The 23248-nt window shown below is 36.1% G+C and overlaps 1 protein-coding gene across 1 annotated transcript in view; it reads left to right on the top strand.

Moving 5' to 3' along the window:
- The first annotated feature begins 8053 nt into the window (after positions 1-8053).
- LOC107587044 (protein arginine N-methyltransferase 8-B-like) overlaps positions 8054-23248 on the top strand; it is an 18859-nt gene continuing 3664 nt past the window's right edge. Inside the window, exons 1-7 of the mRNA XM_016274649.1 lie at positions 8054-8312; positions 13001-13240; positions 15872-16027; positions 20603-20666; positions 21865-22007; positions 22117-22404; positions 22515-22602. Coding sequence (XP_016130135.1) covers positions 8244-8312; positions 13001-13240; positions 15872-16027; positions 20603-20666; positions 21865-22007; positions 22117-22404; positions 22515-22602 — 1048 coding nt within the window. The 5' untranslated portion in view covers positions 8054-8243. The remainder of the gene's footprint in view (positions 8313-13000; positions 13241-15871; positions 16028-20602; positions 20667-21864; positions 22008-22116; positions 22405-22514; positions 22603-23248) is intronic.

Here is a 23248-nt window from a genome sequence, read left to right as displayed (position 1 = left end):
TTGTATCTGATCATAATATATTTAATATAAAAATGAAAAAGGAACTAAAAAATCCAAAACAATTTGTGAATAAAACACTGTTTCCATACCATGTGTTCAAGAAAACAAAATCAATTTAGAGGAAATTTAAAATTGAAACTGCAATCATATGTGAGCAAATTATTCAGACACATGACTTGAGGCAGTCACATGACTGTTTTGATCTAGAAATGTATTTTATGAATATGTTCCCATTGCACAGTAATTCATACAAATGCCTTCTTACCATATAGAATAAAACCACTAAATGGAAACCCAGCTACAGTTGTACATTGCAGTTGTCTTTATTTGGCAGAAATATCAGCATGTTGTCAATACAACAATGCTTACAAGAGATTTAGGAGGTATTAATGCTGTTTTGGGATATTTTCTTTAAAAGATGAGCTTGCATTTTGTCTATGGCTGTGTTCCAAATCCTAGTGAGCTACCTTGCTGCTTACATGGCAACTGTTTCTTAAAGCCCCATTAACACCAAGTGTGTTCCTGCTGCAGGGTGTCTGAACATTATTTTGCAATAAAAATATTTTGGCATCAAAATTAAGATGTCATTCTATTTTGACAAGAAATCAGTTTTCTTGCCGCACAGAAATCATCCAGAATACCAATGACAATTTCTGACAAGTATCATTTGTATTATATCCATGCATGTGTAGCAAAGACAAATTTAGGAGGTATTAATGCTGTTTTGAAATATTTTCTTGTATCTGAGGTCATTTAATGTAAAGCCAAGCCCTGACATTTCTCTTCACCTATATGCTCAGAGCCGTCAAACAGATTTGACTCAGAGATCTACTGTGGCTGCGTTACCTCAGGTTTCCTGCCTGACTGGAAAAGGCTAAAGGCAGACTGTATTATTGAAGAGAGTGCTGTTCTTTTCTCAGGTTAGCTCTGCAGTGACCCATTTCTCATGGATCATTAAATATGAATCCCACGCCGTCAAAGTGTAACGAGAGGAAAAGAGTTACATACCAAAATAGACAGACGGAGGGAGAGAATAACCAAATGTCATATTCATCTCGTCTCATCTTTAGTCTTATGAGATCTCCGGTCCAATATTCCAGCACACTCTCTGCGTGTATATAAGGTTTGGATCAGCACCAGCACTGCAGGGTAACACCAGCTGCAGAGATTTTTTTTTTTGCACAATCCCCAGCCCTCTCTCTCTAACACCATTAAGGGCCAGATGCCTCGTGCTAAATATGCCAGATACATTACAATGTCAATGACACAAGGTAACACACTCCAGTGTGGGTGCACATACACATTCACAATATGCACACAGGCTTGCACACTCACAAACCGCTAAACATGACACAACAGCAGTCTAATTAACCTGAGAGTAACATGTCACCTGGACTCCTTTCATCAAACGACACACACACACAATCTCACACACACACACACACAAAGCAGGATGTGCATTGATGCAAATCCATATAGCACTTTAAACAATGAGCTCGCATTTTGTCTATGGCTGTGTTCCAAATCCTAGTGAGCTACCTTGCTGTCTACTGCCTACATAGGCAACTGTTTCCTAAAGCTATTAGCACTAACTGTGTTCCTGCTGCAGGATGTCCGAACATTGTTTTGCAATAAAAATATTTTAGCATCAAAATTGAAATGTCATTCTATTTTGACCAGAAATCTTTTTTTCTTGCCACACAGAAATCATTCAGAATACCAATGACAATTTCTGACAAGTATAATTTGTCAGAAATTGTGCATGTGTAGCAAAAGACAAATCAGATAGAACAGCAAAATCACTCAAGGTAGCACTAACATCTTCCTCCTGCAGACTCCTGACTATGAGAAACTCTCTAGAAGAAAGACAAAACAGAAACAGTGTTTGTTGTGCAAAACAGACAAGAGATTTATTTCACTAGGTCTTGACAATAGTGTCTTTTGAATCTTTACTGAAAATAATTTTCAATTGTACTACATTTTAACATGAATATTAACTGAATTTTCAGCACCCATAACTCCAGTCTTAAGTGTCACATGATCCTTCAGAAATCATTATAATATGCATCAAGAAACATTTCTTATTATTGCCAATGCTGAAAAGAGTTATGTATAATATTGACAGAAAAACACAGAATTGTTGACATTTTTGCTGATTTATTAAAAAATAAGTATATATATATAATGACAATATACAATATATAATTAATAATAAATTCTGATTCTGATTATATGTACATGTATATATATATAATCAATTTATAATTTTAATATAATTAATAATTCATTATAATTCGATTTAATCAAATTCGATTTTAATATTACAGTTACAATTAATTTAACGTTTTGTTTTATATTCTGTACTTTTTGCCATTGAATGAAAAATATATTTACAATGAATATTTCTACCATCTTGTATTTTAGAGCTTGTTGCAATACATTCTACGATCCTTCTCTGCAAAGGATACATGCTTTGCTACTTTAGAATTTGGCAACAAAATCTTAGATTTATCTTAGGGCCCATTCTCACAGAACACAGGCAGTGTTATTTTAACATGAGCATTGTGTTTTTAGAAGGCCGTGTCATGTATAAAACACAAAAGACTCGAGATGATCAAAGATGTCCACCTAGCAAAGAAACAAACACCTTTACAAAGAAAAACAACAGAAAAGTAGCGCAGTGGAAAGGAAAAATATTTTCTCCTTAGAAGATATATACCTTTTGGAAGGCCTTCATGTCTATGGATAAAAAATACTAGACTAGATGGCCTTTACATCACACACACACACTCAGCTGGCTCCTCCTGCAGGGATTCAGATTAGTCAGTGTCAGTAAAGCTCCTCGCTCTGTGCTGCCAGATTAAATATATGCTAGAGATGGAGAGAAAATGATATTTCTCAAAGTCACAGCTGGGCATTATGGGGCAAATAGATGCAATCCACTCTGCCAAGACTTGCTGAGTGACAATTATCCTCTTGCACTGAGTGGATGTGCGCAATTGCTACTGCGTTTCGAGTTGACTTCTCCTCAATGCAACGTTCTTGTGAAAAACTTCAATTTCTGATCACATTGATGCATTTGTCATGTTAAAAACAAAGGCTCAGTTGATGTTTCTTTACTCTGTAAGCCACTGTACCCATTCCTGCTTGTCAAAGTAACAGATAAACCATTTCAAACACTCAAACATTCAGAAGATAAAAGCACAAAGGATGCAAATATGAAAGTACAACACTGCTGCAGCAGCTCAAAGAGAAGTGTGCGCAGAAGAGTCAATTACTGCAAACAAGAGCAGCTTGCCCCTAATGTGAAAGGGTGTTCTTCAAAAGTACCTGACATTTCACCTTATTAACACCAAACCACACTGCTAACAAACTGAATTGTTATTTGAGTTGTGTGACGGTCGATTGCATACAGTACAGATTCATAATAACATTACAAAGTACAGAGAATACAAAACATTAGAACAGTCTGCTGCAACTCGGAACTTTTTTCTTTTACTCTTTACTAATTACTAAAGTGTCACAACAACCTTGCTGAAACTGTGAAAAGATATGTATATTTTGTAGGTTTTTTTTCCATGCATAGGCTAGGTTTGTCAAAACACAGATTGTTCTTTTAGCACTGCCTTACTTTTCCAAAGAATTAACTATTCCTTTTATTTAAAGGAATAGTTCACCCAAAAATTTAGATGAGTTTGTGTCTTCATCAGAACAGTTTTGGGAAATGTAGCACTTGTTCACCAATGGATCCTCTGCAGTGAATGGGTGCCATCAGAATAAGAGTCCAAACAGCTGATAAAAACATTACAATAACCCACAAGTAATCCACATGACTCCAATCCAACAATTAACAGCTTGTGAAAAGATGTGCCTTTCTAACTTCAAAGCATTGGCTAAAATACAAATTCTCTAAACATGATATTCGCTTTCTCCAGTGAAAAAGTTGTCTTGTCTGAATCAGGAGAGGAATATGCACAAATCAAGCACCATTTACAGGCCAAAACAGTTTAAAATGCCTTAATGATGGATTTGTTTCTTACAAACATGCAGCCTTTAACTTTACTAGACGTTAATTGATGGACTGAAGTCATGTTGATTACTTGTGGATTACTGTGATGTATTTATCAGCTGTTTGGACTCTTATTCTGATGGCACCCATTCACTGCAGAGGATCCATTGGTTTGGAAGTGATGAAGAAACAAATTCATTTACATCTTCGATGGTCTGAGAATGAGTGAATTGTCAGCAAATTAGCAAAAAAACAACTCTGCTGGCTAAACTACTACAGCTCGTGTAGAGCCTTGATGTCATTCTTTACATAGAAACACTTTGGGATCTTGTCTCGAATGCTTCAATATAGTTCCATGATAACAAATTAAAAAACTTACATTCATCACACTGGCCACATGCAACAAGGTTAATGAGTTTTCACACATGCCATATCCACCTTACAATCATCCAATTATAAGAGCTCTAGGGCTCAGAGTGATGGCTCAATTGTGGGTTAGCAGGTGTCACAACTGGGTATGCATACATTTTGGTATATTCATTAATTGGTGCTCAATATCTTGTCAAATATATTACCAAGAATATTTTTTCTCCCTTAGTATCTAATAATATCTATATAATATAATAGTATAATATTATATAATTTAAATTTATATTATATTATATTTTTTTCATTTTTATATTTATAATGAAATATAGGTGAACTTTTCATCAGCAGCAAATTGTTGTTTGCTCCATACATGCCATTGGAGTTGCTAAACACCAAGGGGGCGCTCATGAAAAGTGTGAGATTAACCCCATGATCCAGCATCATGACTTTCTACATGTACAACACAAGACAACCCCACAAATGACACACACACACAAAAAAAAAAAAATATATATATATATATATTGCACCCAACGCTTTTTGAATTACCATTAAAACAACATATAGTCTGTCTCTTCACTAAAACTCATGAAGACAAACCAAAATGCATCCTGCCTCTTTGCACCTATACACAAACGTATTTTCCTTCAGCCAGCATGGCTGCAGTCAGTTTGATATATTTTCTGTAAAGTCTGAGATTGCGTAAAAACCTTGCATATCCATGCCTGTCCAACCATTTAGTGCACAGTTCGGCTTAATCTTCCTGAAACACCCACAATCCCATGCTCCTGTTCTAGCACCACAACTCCCACAGCTCTCAAAAGCGTGCATAATATTCCCTCATGCTCCACTCAAAATTCTTGGCTGCCGCAATCCTTATCTTAATATGCAAATAAAAGAAAAGCCAGATTATTTCAAGTGATTTACAATAATCCTTCTACTTTAATAATTAAAGACTCAAAAACCCACACACATTTCCAACACTTCATTTCTATATTTAGTTCTCCTAAATGTTATAAATGCAATTAAAAATAAGTTTAAAATAGCATTCAACAACATGTTGCATAATGAAATCAATGCAATCACACAGACATCATTCTAGATATTCAGCAGTTGAGGAATACCATATCCAACACATCCACCAAGGGAGATTTTTTGTTGAGACTCGTTTGTTCCATCCAGTTGCTTGTTTCACACTAGTGTGAGTGAAGAGAGTGCTCTGCATTTATCCCATCCAAAGTGCACACACACAGCAGTGAACACACACACACCGTGAACACACACCCGGAGCAGTGGGCAGCCATTTTTTGCTGCAGCGCAGTTGGGGGTTCGGTGCCTTGCTCAAGGGCACCTCAGTCGTGGTATTGAAGGTGGGAGAGAGCACTGTACATTCACTCCCCCACCTACAATCCCTGCCGGTACAAGACTCGAACCCACAACCTTTGGATTACGAGTCCAACTCTCTAACCATTAGGTCACGACTTCCCCAAAAGAGGCTCCAAAGCAGGCTCATCTGGGATTTTGAAACAGGGAACTCTCGCACCCTAAGCGAGAATCTTACCCCTACACCAACGAGACACAGGCACTTTACTACCTATCCTATGCTAGGAGATGAGAGGGCTATATCTTAAATTACTGCACTTTGTAAGATGAGAGTGATCCGATAAGGCCAAGAGAGGTAATTCATAGTACATCACAGCTAACAGCAGCTCTTCAACGCAGTACAAAGTGAGAGTGGATGTTACATCCACCCTGCTGTCATTAGCTCTTTGAACCAAAAAGGAGCCCAGCAGTTTCAGAAGATATGCTATGATATTTAAAAGGAATAAGAGAGATATGATATAAATGTGAGGACACTGATAAAGCACAAAGAGGGTTGATAAAGGAGCAAAATTAAAAATAAATAAATAAATAATAATGTATTAATTAATAATGACAAATGAATGATTACCATAATAATAATAATAATGATAATAAATGACAACATGGCTATTTCTTGAAGACTGACATGTCTGGATTATTCATTTTATGTGATTGTAAACGTTTTCTAATCATTTCATTATGTAGCCTACACTGTAAAAAATGACCGTGAATTTAACGGTAAAAGACTGTAAAAATGCTACAGTAAAAACCTGTTAAATGGTTAATGGTAAATGCCCCTACAATATACGGTGAAAAACTGTATTGGACATTACATGTATTGGACATAAATTTTACAGTAGTATACCATTTTTGGAAGTGGAAAAAGACCGTATAATTTACAGTGAATAACCGTAAATTGACATTCCCAGAATACCTTACATTTTTACATCAACAAAATTTGATGTTTTTTTGTTGAAATAACTGTTTTTTCTTATCAGTTTTGTATATTAGGGTTGTGTGTTACACCTAATGTTGTTAAATGAATGTTTATTGCATTATTTCAGTTTCATGTGTGTTACCATGATGCTGTTTGGTGTTTGTGTGAATGACACTGTTCACCTTCTATACATGTTATTATTTAAAAGCTGCTTGTGATGGGCTTTGGTTCATCATATGACTTTCTCATCACCTCCTGCATTTGGTGGTTATCGGTGTATTACAAAGGTACAAAACAGATTTCAGTACTTCAATAGGTTGGTATATTAACATTATATCAGTTAATGAAATTACGGTATTTAACTGTAAATTTAAGTTAAAACCTAAAAGCGCTGCTACCGTATTTTTTACGGTAAAATTCCGGCAACCGCAGCTGCCGCTTTTTTACAGTAAATTTTACTGATTTTTTTTTTTTTACAGTGTATATATTTTTCAATTGGAATAAATAAATAAATCATCTTTAATTAGTAATGAAAAAAAAATGAATGATTACCAAAAGAAAAAAATATTAACAAATGGAAATAAAAATACTGATGCCAACATGCAGCGCACAACAAAATAATAACTATAAAAATAAAAAAAACTATTTCAGAAGACCAGTATGGAGTTTTTAGCTTGTGTGATAGTAAACATTTTAATAATATGTCTCAAATGACATATGTTGCACATTTAAACGCAAAGGAACAAAGGATAAACAACTCCTGATGTGTTTTTCTTCCGCTAATTTAAGTAGATTATTATTTGTGTGTACTAATTGAAGTTTACCGAGGGTGGGGGCTTCCGGATGATAGCAGCACTGGGGGACCTGCTCAGCTCCTCATCGCGTTCAGCCGGTCAGAGGGATGGAGGCGAGGTGGAAACACATCTCATTGGCTCCCGCTGCTCCATTTAAAGGAATCCACCTGGTTTGTCCTTTAAGATCCTTCGGAAGCTCCTAAGAGGAACTTTAAACGTTCGCTACTTTCTGAAAGGGACCATACATCTTTGAAGATCAGATTCGGAGCAGCGTCTTTGAGCCACTTTTACTGTAAGAGAATCTCATCAGTGATCAACGAGCGATTTGAGAGCAGCAACTAGCAATATTTCTTGTCTCACTGAAATACCAGCCTATAATAAAGAGAGAGAGATTTGTGTGGTGCACGAGGGATCTCCATAAGATTTTAAAGGGTTACTTGGGGACTTTATTCCAGATCCAAAGGATTGAGATATGAATGATTAACACTTTTATTGACCAGCTGATCTCATATTACTCCAGTCATGGAACGACGGGGTGCTCTTTTTATAAGTACATAATATTTTTTCCCACGATATGGAGAGTTCGCCGTGCGCTCCTTCGGGAACCGCTGCTGTAGGTAACTTTTATACCATGGATTCAAGAGGGCTTTCAACAAGTTTTAGGGCTCGTTTATCTTCTGGAACGTGATTCGAATTCATTCTGCGGTTTCGTGAGGTAATTACGCAAAGGCTGCAGGATTTCTGAAGACTTTTGAAGAGGGTTTTTGTCATTATGGGAATGAAACACTCCTCGCGCTGTTTGCTCCTCAGGAGAAAAATGGCGGATGCGGAGAGCACTGAGGTAAGCGACGTGAATTAACAGATCAAATGAAACGAGACATTAAATGTTGAGTTGCGAAGCTTCAGTAGGTCATATTTGCGTTTAAAAGCAACTCTACGTTCGAGGTTTTGAGTTTTCGATGTTTCTACCAGTGTATGAATTATATACTGAACTTTGACGTTGGCCAACGTGTTTAAACGAGTATTTGTCGCGGCTCCGTTTGTTGAGGTTTCTCTCGCGCAAACCACATTACAGTTGTTTTTTAAAGAAACACTTTATTTTTAATGAAATGTAAACCTATAAATGCTATAATACATAAAGTGACAAATATTGACAGTATTTGGGTTTTGTCAATTCTGGTCCTGAACGGAAAGCGTTCGAGGGCCGTTCTGTTGCTATATATGGTTATGGCTTATTGGCACCTATGCGTAACGTGTACTCTTACTTTTATGGTTAGTGAAATATTATTTGAAAATGTTTTTAAATGTTTTTATATATACATGACAAGTTTGTAAACCCACTCGCGTGCGAATTCAAGTTGGTTGGTTGCATAATTAAACGCTGCTTTGGGGTGGACAAATGGTTAAAGTCTGGGCTGGTTACCAAAAGGTTGTAGGTTCAAATTCCGCAAAGGTTAATCCATCGAGTAACACACACAACTTCAAGTCTACTCCAGAGAGACTGCTCCTGAAATAAGTGTACTGTCTATGAGACACTTTGTATAAAGCGTAAGCGAAATGACTAATTAGTTGAGTCAAAGCTGCTAATGTTCTGTGATCTTTGGTTCAGGGGTTGTGGAGTCTGGTCGCTGTCCTTGGTGCTGCACCTGCGTCGGGGAGAGCAGCTGTTTAAAAAAAAAAGGGAAAAAAGAGTATATGAAGTGTATATATATGTATGTATAGCCTATGTAATATATAAAGCTCTAAAAATTTTAATTGTTTGTTAACAACAACAAAAAAACCTTAAGACATTTTGCCCTCATGTAAACAGTGTTAACTAACAGTATTAACTACACTCTAAAAAATGCTGGGTTAAATACAACCCAGTGCTGGGTAAAATAGGGACAAACCCAGCAATTGGGTTGTTTTGACCCAGCGGTTGGGTTAAATGTTTAACCCAACCTTCTGGGTAGTAACCCAACTGCTGGGTAAATACAACCCAATTGCTGGGTTTGTCCCTATTTTACCCAGCACTGGGTTGTATTTAACCCAGCATTTTTTAGAGTGTACAAATACAAATGCTGTCACTGGGGGTGGTACCTTACGAAAGGTACACTTTTGTTCCTTTTAGGTACTAATATGTACACTTTAGGTGTGTATTGTTAAGATATCAATATGTACCCTTTAACCCAGTGACAGCTTTTGTCCCCTTTTTTCTGAGTGTAGATACACTCTAAAAAATGCTGGGTTAAATATAACCCAGTGCTGGGTTAAAAAGGGACAAACCCAGCTATTGGGTTGTTTTGACCCAGCAGTTGGGTTCAAAACATCCCAACCGCTGGGTCAAAACAACCCAATAGCTGGGTCAAAACAACCCAATAGCTGGGTTTGTCCCTTTTTAACCCAGCGATGGGTTATATTTAACCCAACATTTTTTAGAGTGTAAGCACATGCGAGAAATCAAGCATTTATGTTACTGGACGTTTATTACTGACTCAACCTCATTTCTGAGATCACAAGCACTATGTGATAACTAGCCTGGGAACTATCAAAGCTTTGGAATCACTTTGTGTTGTCGTATAGAGGAAGACATCTTAAAATCGGAATTGGCCCTGGGCCCACACTCGCAAGCACTTTTGCTCTACTTGAGTGTCCCATATCAGCGAGAAGCCAGAGTTTTAGTTAGGGCAGCAAAAGGCCAGTGAAGTCCATTTATAGTAGGGCAGAAAGCTAAGTATCTGAGTCATCATCCACATAGCTGGTGGTTTATATCTCAGGACTTCTAAGAAGTGGAAACATTCATGGGACGGAAAGGTTAGTGAGGTTGCAATCCAGTGCTGCCACTGAGCAAAACACTTTGATGAATTCCAGTTTCATTAGTGGCCTTGAACCTTGTCTAATACTCAATGAGGGATTAGCAAGCTGGAATGAATTGGCATAGTCACGAAAGTATGAAATCTAATTCATGTTCATTAAATGATGAAGAAAAGGGCTGTATATAAGGAATCTGTTATTATAATAGTTCCTCAAAGTTCAGTGCAGCAGTAGGTCACTGTATAATGTCAAGGGATCTTTAAAACCCCTCTGATGTATGCTGCCTGATCTCTGAAACCTCTCCCAAAATAGCAAGACTGCTCTGCACTAGGACTGTTAGTCTGTCAAACAGGCTTCCACCGAGAGCAGATGGAACTACACTCTTAAAAAGAAAGGTTCCAAAAGGTGTTTTTACAGCAATGACTGAGGAAACACCTTTGGTTCCCCAAAGAACATTTCAGTGATCAGTTCATAAAAGAGCCATTTGTTTAAAAATTTTTTAGCTAGGGACCTCTGGTTGAGTTGACACAAAATTAATTGACAGAATAGCTGCATCTAAATGTTCTCCAATGTATTGAATGCAATTGTTTGAGAGGTTTCATTGCCTTTCAAAAGAGGAGCTGTTGTGCACTTCAAGGTCAGCAGGCCAGTGGGTTTCAGTGTAAGTATAAAGCTTACAGTTATGATTCTTGCTTTAGAAAACACCACTTAGCTCTGAAATGCACACTGGAAGCTGCAGCTTTATTAGACAATGACCAGCCAAAGCAGAGAGGGCTGCCCGTAAAGCTGCAAAATTCATAAGAGCTGTTCTAAACATATTAATGATTTAGATATGCAATGCAAAACAACTCTTAAACTCTTAAGTTGGTCCCTGTCATAAACCTACACTAGAAAAAAAACTCTGGTAGTTCCATTTATGAAAGGATCCCAAGAGCACCTATTTTTCCTCTCACGCACATCAATCCAGTTATGTCATGAACAAACTATTAGAGTTCTCAAGAGCATGGCTGTAAGGTAGAGTGTTGCCGAAAAGAGCCATTTGTTGAGGTTAAAAATAGAATGTGAATGAGATTTGTTAGCTGACTGGAGGGGGCAAGGACATGTGTTCCCCCTCCCATCATTCTAATAGATGCAATCCCAACACCTTTATGCCTCTTGATACAGCTGCTCTTCCCTTCTGCTGACACTCATTATTTGAAATCTCCTGAGCTGACAGGCTGCACACCCACCCACAGGCAAATGTAGGTACACTTATGCAAATACAAAAACAGGCACACATATCTTCACTATCACACAATTGCAAAACAGCATATGAGATATGTAGGATATTAGGGTCCAACATTAAGAGTTTCATGCTTCTGTATGACAAAAAAGTTCTAGATTATGTGTTTTTAAACTTGACAGAGCCATGGGCCAATGGGCCAGCGAATTAATTCCAGGACCCTTAAAGAAATTTATTAAATATTATTTTATTGTATATTAAATATATAAAATTATACAATACATAACAAATATATATTATATTTATATATAAAAATAAAAAATATATAATTATATAGATAATTAATAGAAATTATATTATATTCAATATATTAATATTTTTTAAAAATCAAAGAAAATGTCTTTTATGTGTATGTCAAAGTTTTCAGTGGCTCAAATTGCATTTTCATACCCGTTTGTTGTTTGTAATGTGGTATAATGGTTTATTAGTATTTTCTCTGCAAGGCAGAGGAAGGGCCAAGCTTCTCTGCAGGATGTAGATGCACTAATCAGAGTCCGAGAGACTTACCATGATATGTAATGCTTGTCTTAAGTCGTTTCCATGCCAATCTAACTGTCCTGTTCTCCCTTTGCTCGCAGGGCACAAACTGCCTCTGTCAGGTCTCCAAAATCTCACAGACAGATACTAGACCTTCTGGGAAGGCTCTCCTGACATGATAAAGGAGAGTTTTTAAACAGTACTTAATATAGTGTCACTGTTCATTTTGCTTTTTGAAGGATCATACACCACATTAATCTGTCAGTTGGGGTGATATCATTAACAACTGCCCAGGTTATATTTCAAAACAAAACAAAACAATTAAAAATAACAATACAACACTATTTTATACCTTAATATATCAAATAATCTATAATACCTTACATTTTAGTAATACAGTCACACCAATAATTATTTGGCCTCTTAAAAATCGTAATGTTATTGTATTAGAAACATATCAAACCAAACAGCATAGGAAAAAGAAAGTTAGACCTTTTCTTAGTTTCACGTAAACTCCTAATTCTGAGAAAAAAAGTCAGAATTGTGAGATATACTCAGAATTCAGATTTTTTTTCCCCCCGCACAATTCCGAGTTCTGTTCACAGTTCTGTTTTTTGTTTCCGCCATCAAATAAAGAATAAAAAAGGTAATTGCAACTTTTTATCTCACAATTCTGACCTTTTTTCTCGCAACTTTGAGTTAATATCTCGCAATACTGACTTTACATCTCACAATTATTTTTATCTTTGTGAGATATAAACTCAGAATTGTGAAAAAACAAGTCTGAATTGTAAGATAAAATGCCACAATTACCTTTATTTTTTATTCCATGGTGTAAACAGCCTTCCATAATAATAAAAAATATATATATTTTTTATTTTATTTCAGTTACTTCAGTTCGATATTTTGTTAGACATTGAAACACATTTAAGGGTGGTTTAAGCATCTAAATATTTTATGGTGTTTCCCCATTCTAGCAACAGCCCCTGAGTGCTGCCCCATCCCAGTCGGTCCAGCCGTCTCCTCTGCCCAAACCAGTGTCATCAGTCCATCATGCCCAGCGGCCCACACACCCGTCTCACACGCCTCACACCCCTCATTCAGCCAACTTACCCAGCTGCCCTGGCAGAGGAAAGATGGCCAAGTTCCTCAACCCCGACGAGATGACCTCCAGGGATTACTATTTTGACTCGTACGCCCACTTTGGCATTCATGAGGTATGAGCACATAAGAGCAGCGGTGGCTTGCATTTAACAGAGATGCTGAGACGTGTGATGTAGGATATAAGTACTCGTGGTTATCGACATCACTCATGTTGATTTATGCTGGGTGTTATGTATAATGCAGAGTATGCAGAGAAATGGAGCAGGAGAGAGACGGGGTGGGGGTGTCACTGAATTATAGGATGAGAGAGCACGGAGAACAGGAGGTTCAGGCGAGACCTGCAAGATTAATTTTGTTCAGACTCATTTTTAGTATATAGGTCAGATCTTTTTCCCTTCCCTCATCTCCATGTGACAGCCGCATTGATCTGAGGAGACATGTTGTAATGGTAAAGCAAGTTTTTCATTCTCACAGTTCCATGTAGTAGTCTTATATTTGTTTTTGTAATAATAACCATGGTTGTGAAATGATTACCTGATTAATATATTTTTTTATGGAACTCCAAAATAAATAATTACATGTTTTTATGCACTCCAAAGTACTTCAAAGAATCATGACCAAAAATCCAAGACAATACCATAATGCTTTGTTAGTATAGGTATTTTTTAACACACTTATAATGCCCTAAATTGTCGCCTAGATAGGCAGATCACTAGGTTTTGAATTTTCATTTATTAGATTTAATAATCACATTGCCTTATTAACCCTGTATATGTAAATAAATGAGATCTTTAAAACAGTAGAGCAGACTACTTACATAAAATGCATATAAATATAATTTGTCACTCTTATCTCCTAATAATATGTCACAGTAAGATGATATTTAAATGTTGATAATTTAGAGCCCTTAGAAATGTGTGTGCATCAAATATGATACAGGCTTTATATGGTTTAACATCTTTTAAAACTACTGAATAATTTGTTGGCTGTGTTTTAAACTGAGTGATACTGTATCTATTGAGACCGCATATTTTACCAAGATATACCTTGATATTTCCATGTCCAAAAACAACACCATGGTACATTTTTGCTTAAGGGTGAGGACTGAATAATTCATTGGGTGTGTTTCAATACAAAACGGCGAGACCTGCAAGATTAATTTTGTTCAGACTCATTTTTAGTATATAGGTCAGATCTTTTTCCCTTCCCTCATCTCCATGTGACAGCCGCATAGATCTGAGGAGACATGTTGTAATGGTAAAGCAAGTTTTTCATTCTCACAGTTCCATGTAGTAGTCTTATATTTGTTTTTGTAATAATAACCATGGTTGTGAAATGATTACCTGATTAATATATGTTTTTATGGAACTCCAAAATAAATAATTACATGTTTTTATGCACTCCAAAGTACTTCAAAGAATCATGACCAAAAATCTAAGACAATACCATAATGCTTTGTTAGTATAGGTATTTTTGAACACACTTATAATGCCCTAAATTGTCGCCTAGATAGGCAGATCACTAGGTTTTGAATTTTCATGGATTAGATTTAATAATCACATTGCCTTATTAACCCTGTATATGTAAATAAATGAGATCTTTAAAACAGTAGAGCAGACTACTTCCATAAAATGCATATAAATATCATTTGTCACTCTTATCTCCTAATAATATGTCACAGTAAGATGATATTTAAATGTTGATCATTTAGAGCCCTTAGAAATGTGTGTGCATCAAATATGATACAGAAGGCTTTATATGGTTTAACATCTTTTAAAACTACTGAATAATTTGTTGGCTGTGTTTTAAACTGAGTGATACTGTATCTATTGAGACTGCATATTTTACCAAGATATACCTTGATATTTCCATGTCCAAAAACAACACCATGGTACATTTTTGCTTAAGGGTGAGGACTGAATAATTCATTGGGTGTGTTTCAATACAAAACCTGAGCTGCCTACCTAGACAATATCTTATATGCCCTACAAAAAAGAACTAGCAAACCCATGCTATAGTGATCTATTAGTGATACCATTGTTTTTTATTTAATATATACCATGCTGTAGGATGGTATCCCATCCACTCAGAAATTGCTAGTAAATTCCACAAATAATTACAAAGAAACAGGAAGTAGAACACTGAATTAAAAGGGATATTTTAGAAGGAAAACTGAAATAGTCTTTTCTTGTAAAGCCTACTCCAGTACTTTTTTTTTATTTACAACTTTCGAAAAATCTTTTTTTTATGGTCTACCATTGTATTTAAATGGCACTCAGAGTTACAATAAACTATAGTACCATGTCCAAACAACCATGATTATATACTATGCCACGGTAGTTTTCTGTTAGAGACACATTTTCAAACATTGACGGGAGCTCACCAAGATTTGAAACACAATCATTATGTTACAAAACAGAACAAACTGTGCATATGGTAACACTTTATTTTAAGGACTAATTCTCAATATTAAAGTACTTTCTTATTAACATTCATATTACTAGCATAATAGCTGTTTATTAGTACTTCTAAAGCACATATCAACGCCTTATTCTGCATGGCCATATTTTAGATCCCTTAATCCTACCACATACATAAACTTAACAACTACCTTACTAACTATTAATAAGCAGCAAATTAGGAGTTTATTGAGGCAAAAGTCATTGTTAATAAAAGTTAATAGTGAGAATTGGACCATAAAATAAAGTGTGACCATGTGTGTATATCTGTGCATGAATGTACAGGAAATGCTAAAGGATGAAGTGAGGACGTTGACATACAGGAACTCCATGCACCATAACAAACACATCTTCAAGGACAAGATCGTGCTGGACGTGGGGAGTGGTACTGGCATCCTCTCCATGTTTGCTGCCAAGGCCGGAGCCAAGCACGTGTATGGGGTAAGAGGGCGGCCCTCCTTATGCCTAAAACCGTGTTAGCCTGTAGCCTCCTACAATGCTGGAACGATTCACACAGCTCAAAATAGCATCATGTTTGGCAGTCGCACCAAGAGCTTTTGAAGGTGTAAACGAATAATCCTCGTATGTAGGGAAATATGACGACATATTACCACCTACTTATTTCATAGTAAAGATTGTAAATATAAGTTCAAAGCAGTTCATAATAGGAAAATGGTCTATTTAAAAGCCATAACAACATATATTTGATATGATATTCTAGTCTCTTTATATACATGTTTTTGTATATTATCGCATGTATGTTATAACTCATTAATCATTCAGTATTCATAATATATCAGTCAATATTAGATCATTAATTTTGCATGCTCGTTTCCTTGTTTTTACATTTATATTTTCTTTGCCATCATAATGTAATGCTCAATTAAAGTTAATCAAGTCAAGTTAGTCAGTTTGATATATGTAGTGATTTATACATCACTTCAAGCAGATTTACATTCAATAGTAAATCAGTAATATGAATGTTTAAAGGTTAAAAGTTTGTTTAGCATTTTTTTATGTATTCAGACAAAATATTATAGTATTTTAGGATTGACAATGTATCTGTTAAATGATTTTGAGTGTGAAAATAATGATCAGCTTATCAGTATCGGCTGTATACACATATTAGGAAATATTTATATATATATATATACTGTATGTGTGTGCGTGTTTTTTCTGTCTTGCAATACCCCCAGTTTCAATCCATTTCTCTTTCTCACTTCCTGTCCTGTCCATTCAGAACTCTCCCTCTCAATGCATTCCTCCCCAGTGCTTAGTGAAGGCTCTTAGCGGGCAGTCTTTATTGGCCATGCTGATATATCTGGCTCTAACACACTGTATTGTGAAGCTGTGGTAATTGGCTCTTCGAATAAATCTGAGAAAGAGACACTGGAAAAAGCAGTAAAGGTCAGAAAGGCCACATTAACCATGTGGTGCTTGTTTTGCACTTTCACTTTGAGAACGAAAGCCAGAGCTTGTTAAGCCAAGTTAGAGTATGAACAGAGAGAGAAACTCTCAATTTTATGTGTCCTGGAAACCTCTTGGGACAGAATGTTCTGAGAGCTTTTCTCGGTTTTCAGAAGAGAGCGAACTACCTCGGGAAGCCGAGCCGTGTGCGGGTGTCTGTCTGAGCCGTGGTCTCTGCTGTAATTGAGCTGATATGATTTACTTCTCGCTGCCCTTATCCAGTTGCACTGTGATAATGGACATTTCTCTGAATGGCTTAATCATATTTAAATGCCAGAGAGTGCAAAACTCTCCTCAGTGACTATGTTACAGTGCTCATCACAAACTCAAAAATACCACTTGCTCAAAATTGCAATGTAGAATATAAACTAGATTATTACATTTCTGAGAAAAATTTGAGTGATGCTAGCTGTTACGCATGTTTAAACGTCAGTGCAAGGAAGAGCAGAGGTCGGATCCAAATGCAAGCAGTAGGAAGTTTAATAAAACAAAAGTAATCCAGAGCATCAAACGATGAACATAACTTGGAGAGAACCAGGCAAAAGAAACAACACGCCACAACTTCACAAAGACAACGACTGACTCAGACTGACTAAAACACAGGACTGTTATACACAGAGACACTAACAAGATGACAAGGTAACAAGACACACCTGGGAAAGCAATCAAGAGGACCAATGAAACACAAGAACTACAAGTTGCATGCCCTCTAGAAGCTTGCATTCTGCAAGTGAACATCGCTTTATTGTGCCATCCCAAAGAGGCACAAAATCACTTTCACAGACTTTTAAATTAAATGTTCCCTCCTGGTGGAATGACCTGCCCAACTCAATCCGAGCAGCTGAGTCCTTAACCATCTTCAAGAATCGGCTAAAAACACATATCTTCCATCTTTATTTGACCCTCTAACTCTAGCTCTCTCTATTCTAATTCTATTCTTTCTAATTCTCTAGCACTCTCTATTTCTAATTCTATAAAAAAACTTGCCCCTTTTAGACTTGCACTCTATTCATTTACTAACGGCTTGTGTTCTTTAAAAAAAACAATAGCGTCTCTTATCTTTTTGTATTCTATCTATTTGTTTTCTTTTAATTTATTCTATAATTAACAAATGCAAAAAAAGGCCTCTCTATTCTAGTTCTATTCTTTAAAAAAACATGCCCCTTTTAAACTTGCGCTCTATTCATTTACTAACTGCTTGTGTTCTTAAAAAAAAACACTAGCTTGCTCTATTCTTTTTCTATTCTATCTGTTTTCTTTTTATTTATTATATAATAAAAAAACCTTGCTACGTGTACTGTGTTAAGCTAACTGAGACTTGTTATAACACTTGCATATCATTGCTCTCTTGTTGATTTTGATTGCTTCCATTGTCCTCATTTGTAAGTCTCTTTGGATAAAAGCGTCTGCTAAATGACTAAATGTAAATGTAAATTTATCATAAATACATTTTGACTCATTCCTTACTTTGCAAAAAAGTTTAAAGTATTGCATTTACACGAGAAGTGTACTGTTTAGGACTTATAATTTTGTGATTGTATTACTTGTCTGTACAAAAATGCATGGTATTTGAAATGCAAAGTTGTCTAAATGATCTTTTTAGCAGTTTTTAATTGCTGTTTTAGGTGGATGAACTCCTGGTTATGTGTTACTAGCATAATTTTTTAATTGGTCATTTTGTGATGTCCTTACACATACCATGCAAAACTTAATTCGTTTAATTTGTCATGACATGTGAATATTGGGGAACTTAGCACAGGGATATACCTTTTTGATTGAGCTACTTGATTGAAACGTGCATGTTCTTTCAAAATGAAAACACAAAGGTAAGCCAAATAGTAACTATTTTAAACAATGCTGGTGTTAAATCAATTTTAGTATGTTAACATATAATTCTGCAGTCTTACAGCTATACTTTTGAAACAGTATCTATTTTAACATTTATGCTGATGCAAAGACCCACAGACTTCCATTGTAAGTGCATTACTGTGAACAGTTTACAAACTGAAGCAAAAGTCAAAGTATTGAACCAGCTTATCAAAATATTTCGGAATGAACATATAAAGCATGTTAGTAGCTGCTGAATTACTACAATTGATATTTTCACCAAATAACTCAAACTGTGACCAAATCATCATATTTAAAATTGTCTTGTTTGCAAAGTTTAGCCCTTGATCTCCGTTTACTGTAGCTCAGGCCCTGGCACTTTGATCATGTGTACATCAAGCACTTTTCTTCTGAGAGTGGAAATGTGTTGACTGTGTTATGGGCTTCTCTGATTACTTTTAAACTCAGTGCTGACCCACAGCAGTACGTGAAACTTTTCCAGAAACAGGTGGGGCTGCCATGTAGGAGAAAGCGACGGTTCTGATTATTTGTCAGTTGAAGCGATGCTGACTGACTCCATGTGCTACACTGGAGTTGATGGCGATGGCTATGGACACTAATGATGGTTGGGTAAACACAAGGGACATCACGAGGCAGAGGGATCTGTGCTGTCTGGAATCAGTCTCTCATTTATACAGCTGACAGCTTCCTACTTAATCTCTCCTCTTCCCTTTAGCCTCGGGCCACTGTGACAGCCCCGTTTCTCTGTGTGCTCGTTTACGTATATTTCTCTCTGACAACGGGACAGGAATCTGGACTGTTTGTGAATGCTAAATAGGGTGGCTGGAGGCTGATCAGAGGACTGCAAGGTGCAAGAATCATAAGCTCTCAATGTTGAGAGACTCTTAAGGGGAAGGACACCGTCTGTGTAATCCATCAAAAACAAGATACTGTACACTACAGTTCAAAAGTTTGGGGTCTGTATGTTTTTTTTTTTTCAAAGAAATTAATTATTTTATTCAACATTTTGCCAACACATGAATAAAATATATTTTAAAAATACATTAAAATAGAACACAGTGGTTTTAAATTGTAATGAGACTTCACAATATTATTGTTTTGACTGTATTTTTGATCAGATAAATGTAGCCTTGGTGAGCATAACAGACTTCTTTTTTGAAAACAATTTGTACTGGTCCCAAACTTTTGAATAGTAGTTTATGTAACAAAGCATATGTAACAATTACAACTGTCCACCACATACAAATACACACTTTCACAAACTTCTACATCTGTCTAGCTGGTTAAATGTGAAATGTGTAATATTAGCACCACTTGACTTACCAAACAGAACTGCAAAATTAGTGACATTTGTCAGAAAAGCAAAAAGTCCAGCCGCAAACTCACGCCATTGGTTGAACCGGTGTCGATACTGTCAGGCAAGTTCTGATATCGCTACAGTGCATAGAAGGAGTGAAACAAATAAAACATCAAACAAAAATATTTCTAAGTTTGCTTAATATTCATAAGCCAATCTTACTAGGAATTAAGTATTTTAACATTAACCAAATCAGACAGATCAGTTTCTATAATGCTATGTCTTGTCTGAAAGAGGATGTAAGGCTAGAGAAGGTAATGCAAGGTCTACCAGCTAAACCAGAATCAACCAACTAGAAAGTTTAAATCCTCATATTGTTCTGTTTTTTTTCTTCCCATCCTCAGATTGAATGCTCAAGTATATCAGAATACTCTGAGAAAATCATCAAGGCCAATCATCTGGACAGTGGTAAGCAGATTGATGTGTGTAGATAATGTATAAGTGTGTGTTGCTGCTGTGTAGATAGCTTGCTTATGTGGGCGTGTGAGAAAAACAGAATGACAAATAGGATGAAACATTGACAGGATAAAGAGTGATTGTCGAGCGTTCTTCTATTTAGCTTCCTAAATATACATAATTTAAAACCTCTGCAGTATTTTAATATTAAGAGAGAATTTAAATTGTAAATGTTTAGTATGTCTTATAATAAATATAAATATAGAATGACTATCAAGGACACTGTCCTCCCCAAAAAAATACATTAATGCGAATTTTTGTCTCGTTTTCCAGTAAAAAATACATTACCATTCTTACCGGTTTTTTTTTTTTGAAAGAAGACTTTTATATTTACCATGGCAAAAATAAAATAAAAACATTACTATTGTAAAATATTACTGTTGTCTATTTTAAACATTCTGTTCATCAAAGAACAAGGTATCACAATTTACACAAAAATATTAAGCAGTACAACTGCTTTCAACATTGAAAATTATAAGAATTTTTTCTCGAACACCAAATAAGCATATTATGATGTCTGAAGGATCATGTGACACTGAAGACTGGAGTAATGGCTGCTGAAAATTCAGCTTTGCATCACAGGAATAAATTACATTTTGAAATGTATTAAAAGAACAGCATTTATTAGAAATATATATATTTGTAACAATGTCTTTACTATAAATTGTGACCCATTTAATATATCCTTGCTGAATAAAAGTATTAATTTCTTTCAATAAATAAATAAAACTCTTCCTGATACTGAGACTTTATTGGCTTAAACATATTTTTCAATCGTACTCAATCAGTGCCTGCTTAGAAATGAGAGAAAAATTGCTGCATAGTGTGATTACTCGTAGTCATGAAAACATGTCAAAGTCAAAGGTCAAATTAAACATTTCACTTTCTTTATGTTTTCAGTTAGCCTTTAACAGCACGTTTTAATAGTTTAATTCTAACCTTCTATTAGCTAGAACAAGTTATCACTATAACATGATGCTATATTTTCGATCAGGAGAGTTCAACAAAAAGTGATGTTGCAATCTTAGCTGGAGTCTCTCTCTCATACACGTATGGTTTGACCCACATCTTTTAACTAGCCTTAAAAATTCAAAGAGTAGAAAAGATCTGTCAAGTGTCTCTGTGGCCTTATCCTGTCTGTGTGTTCCAGTTATAACCATCTTTAAAGGGAAAGTGGAAGAGACGGAGCTGCCGGTAGATCAGGTGGACATTATCATCTCAGAGTGGATGGGTTACTGCCTTTTTTATGAGTCCATGCTCAACACAGTCATCTACGCCAGAGATAAGTGGCTGGTCAGTGTTTATGTGTGTGTAGTAAAGAAAGCACACGTGAGTGTGTGTACTGTATATATAGCCAATGTCTCTACAGAATGAGCAAACACTCTGTGCTCTTTATCTTTAGAAACCTGGAGGTCTGATGTTCCCAGACAGGGCTGCTCTATATGTGGTGGCCATTGAAGACAGGCATTTAACTAGCCTTAAAAATTCAAAGAGTAGAAAAGATCTGTCAAGTGTCTCTGTGGCCTTATCCTGTCTGTGTGTTCCAGTTATAACCATCTTTAAAGGGAAAGTGGAAGAGACGGAGCTGCCGGTAGATCAGGTGGACATTATCATCTCAGAGTGGATGGGTTACTGCCTTTTTTATGAGTCCATGCTCAACACAGTCATCTACGCCAGAGATAAGTGGCTGGTCAGTGTTTATGTGTGTGTGTAGTAAAGAAAGCACACGTGAGTGTGTGTACTGTATATATAGCCATGTCTCTACAGAATGAGCAAACACTCTGTGCTCTTCATCTTTAGAAACCTGGAGGTCTGATGTTCCCAGACAGGGCTGCTCTATATGTGGTGGCCATTGAAGACAGGCAGTACAAGGACTTCAAGATTCACTGTGAGTCTCAAAACACACACAGAAACATCTCTTATTCCTCAAGGAGGGTTTCATCTATCCAAATACAGTCATGTTAACAAGTTTCTAAGCTGCTACAATTAAACGGGTCTATAATACTATCTTAAAGTGTATTTTTGTCTTACTTCACTGCTGTTTTTTTTTACTTTAAGCACAAACAAGTTCAAACAAATAGAAAAAAATCTGCCAATGCAGGGAGACAAAATATTTCATATTCAAGATACAATAGTCTTAAAGGGGTCATATGACGTTGCTAAAAAAGAACATTATTTTGTGTATTTGGTGTAATGAAATGTGTTTATATGGTTTAAGGTTAAAAAAACATATTATTTTCCACATTCTGTACATTATTGTTTCTCCTCTATGCCCCGCCTTTCTGAAACGTGTCGATTTTTACAAAGCTGTAGGTCTGAAAAGCGAGGTGGGCTGTGATTGGCCAGCTATCCAGTGCGTTGTGATTGGCCAAATACTTCAAGCGTGTGACGGAAATGTTACGCCCCTACCATGCTGTGATGCCGTGTCCCGGTGCGACGAGACAAAAACATTAAAACCCATTATAAACGAGGCATTTGTTGCATCCATAATTACTGATTATAATGACTTATACTGTCTTTTTACGAGTTGCATT

This window comes from Sinocyclocheilus grahami, unplaced genomic scaffold (assembly GCF_001515645.1).
Source record: "Sinocyclocheilus grahami isolate Dianchi unplaced genomic scaffold, SAMN03320097.WGS_v1.1 scaffold88.1, whole genome shotgun sequence".
Classification (NCBI taxonomy): domain Eukaryota; kingdom Metazoa; phylum Chordata; class Actinopteri; order Cypriniformes; family Cyprinidae; genus Sinocyclocheilus; species Sinocyclocheilus grahami.
The sequence above is the reverse complement of the archived record's forward strand: the minus strand, read 5'-3'. Positions and strand labels throughout refer to the sequence as shown.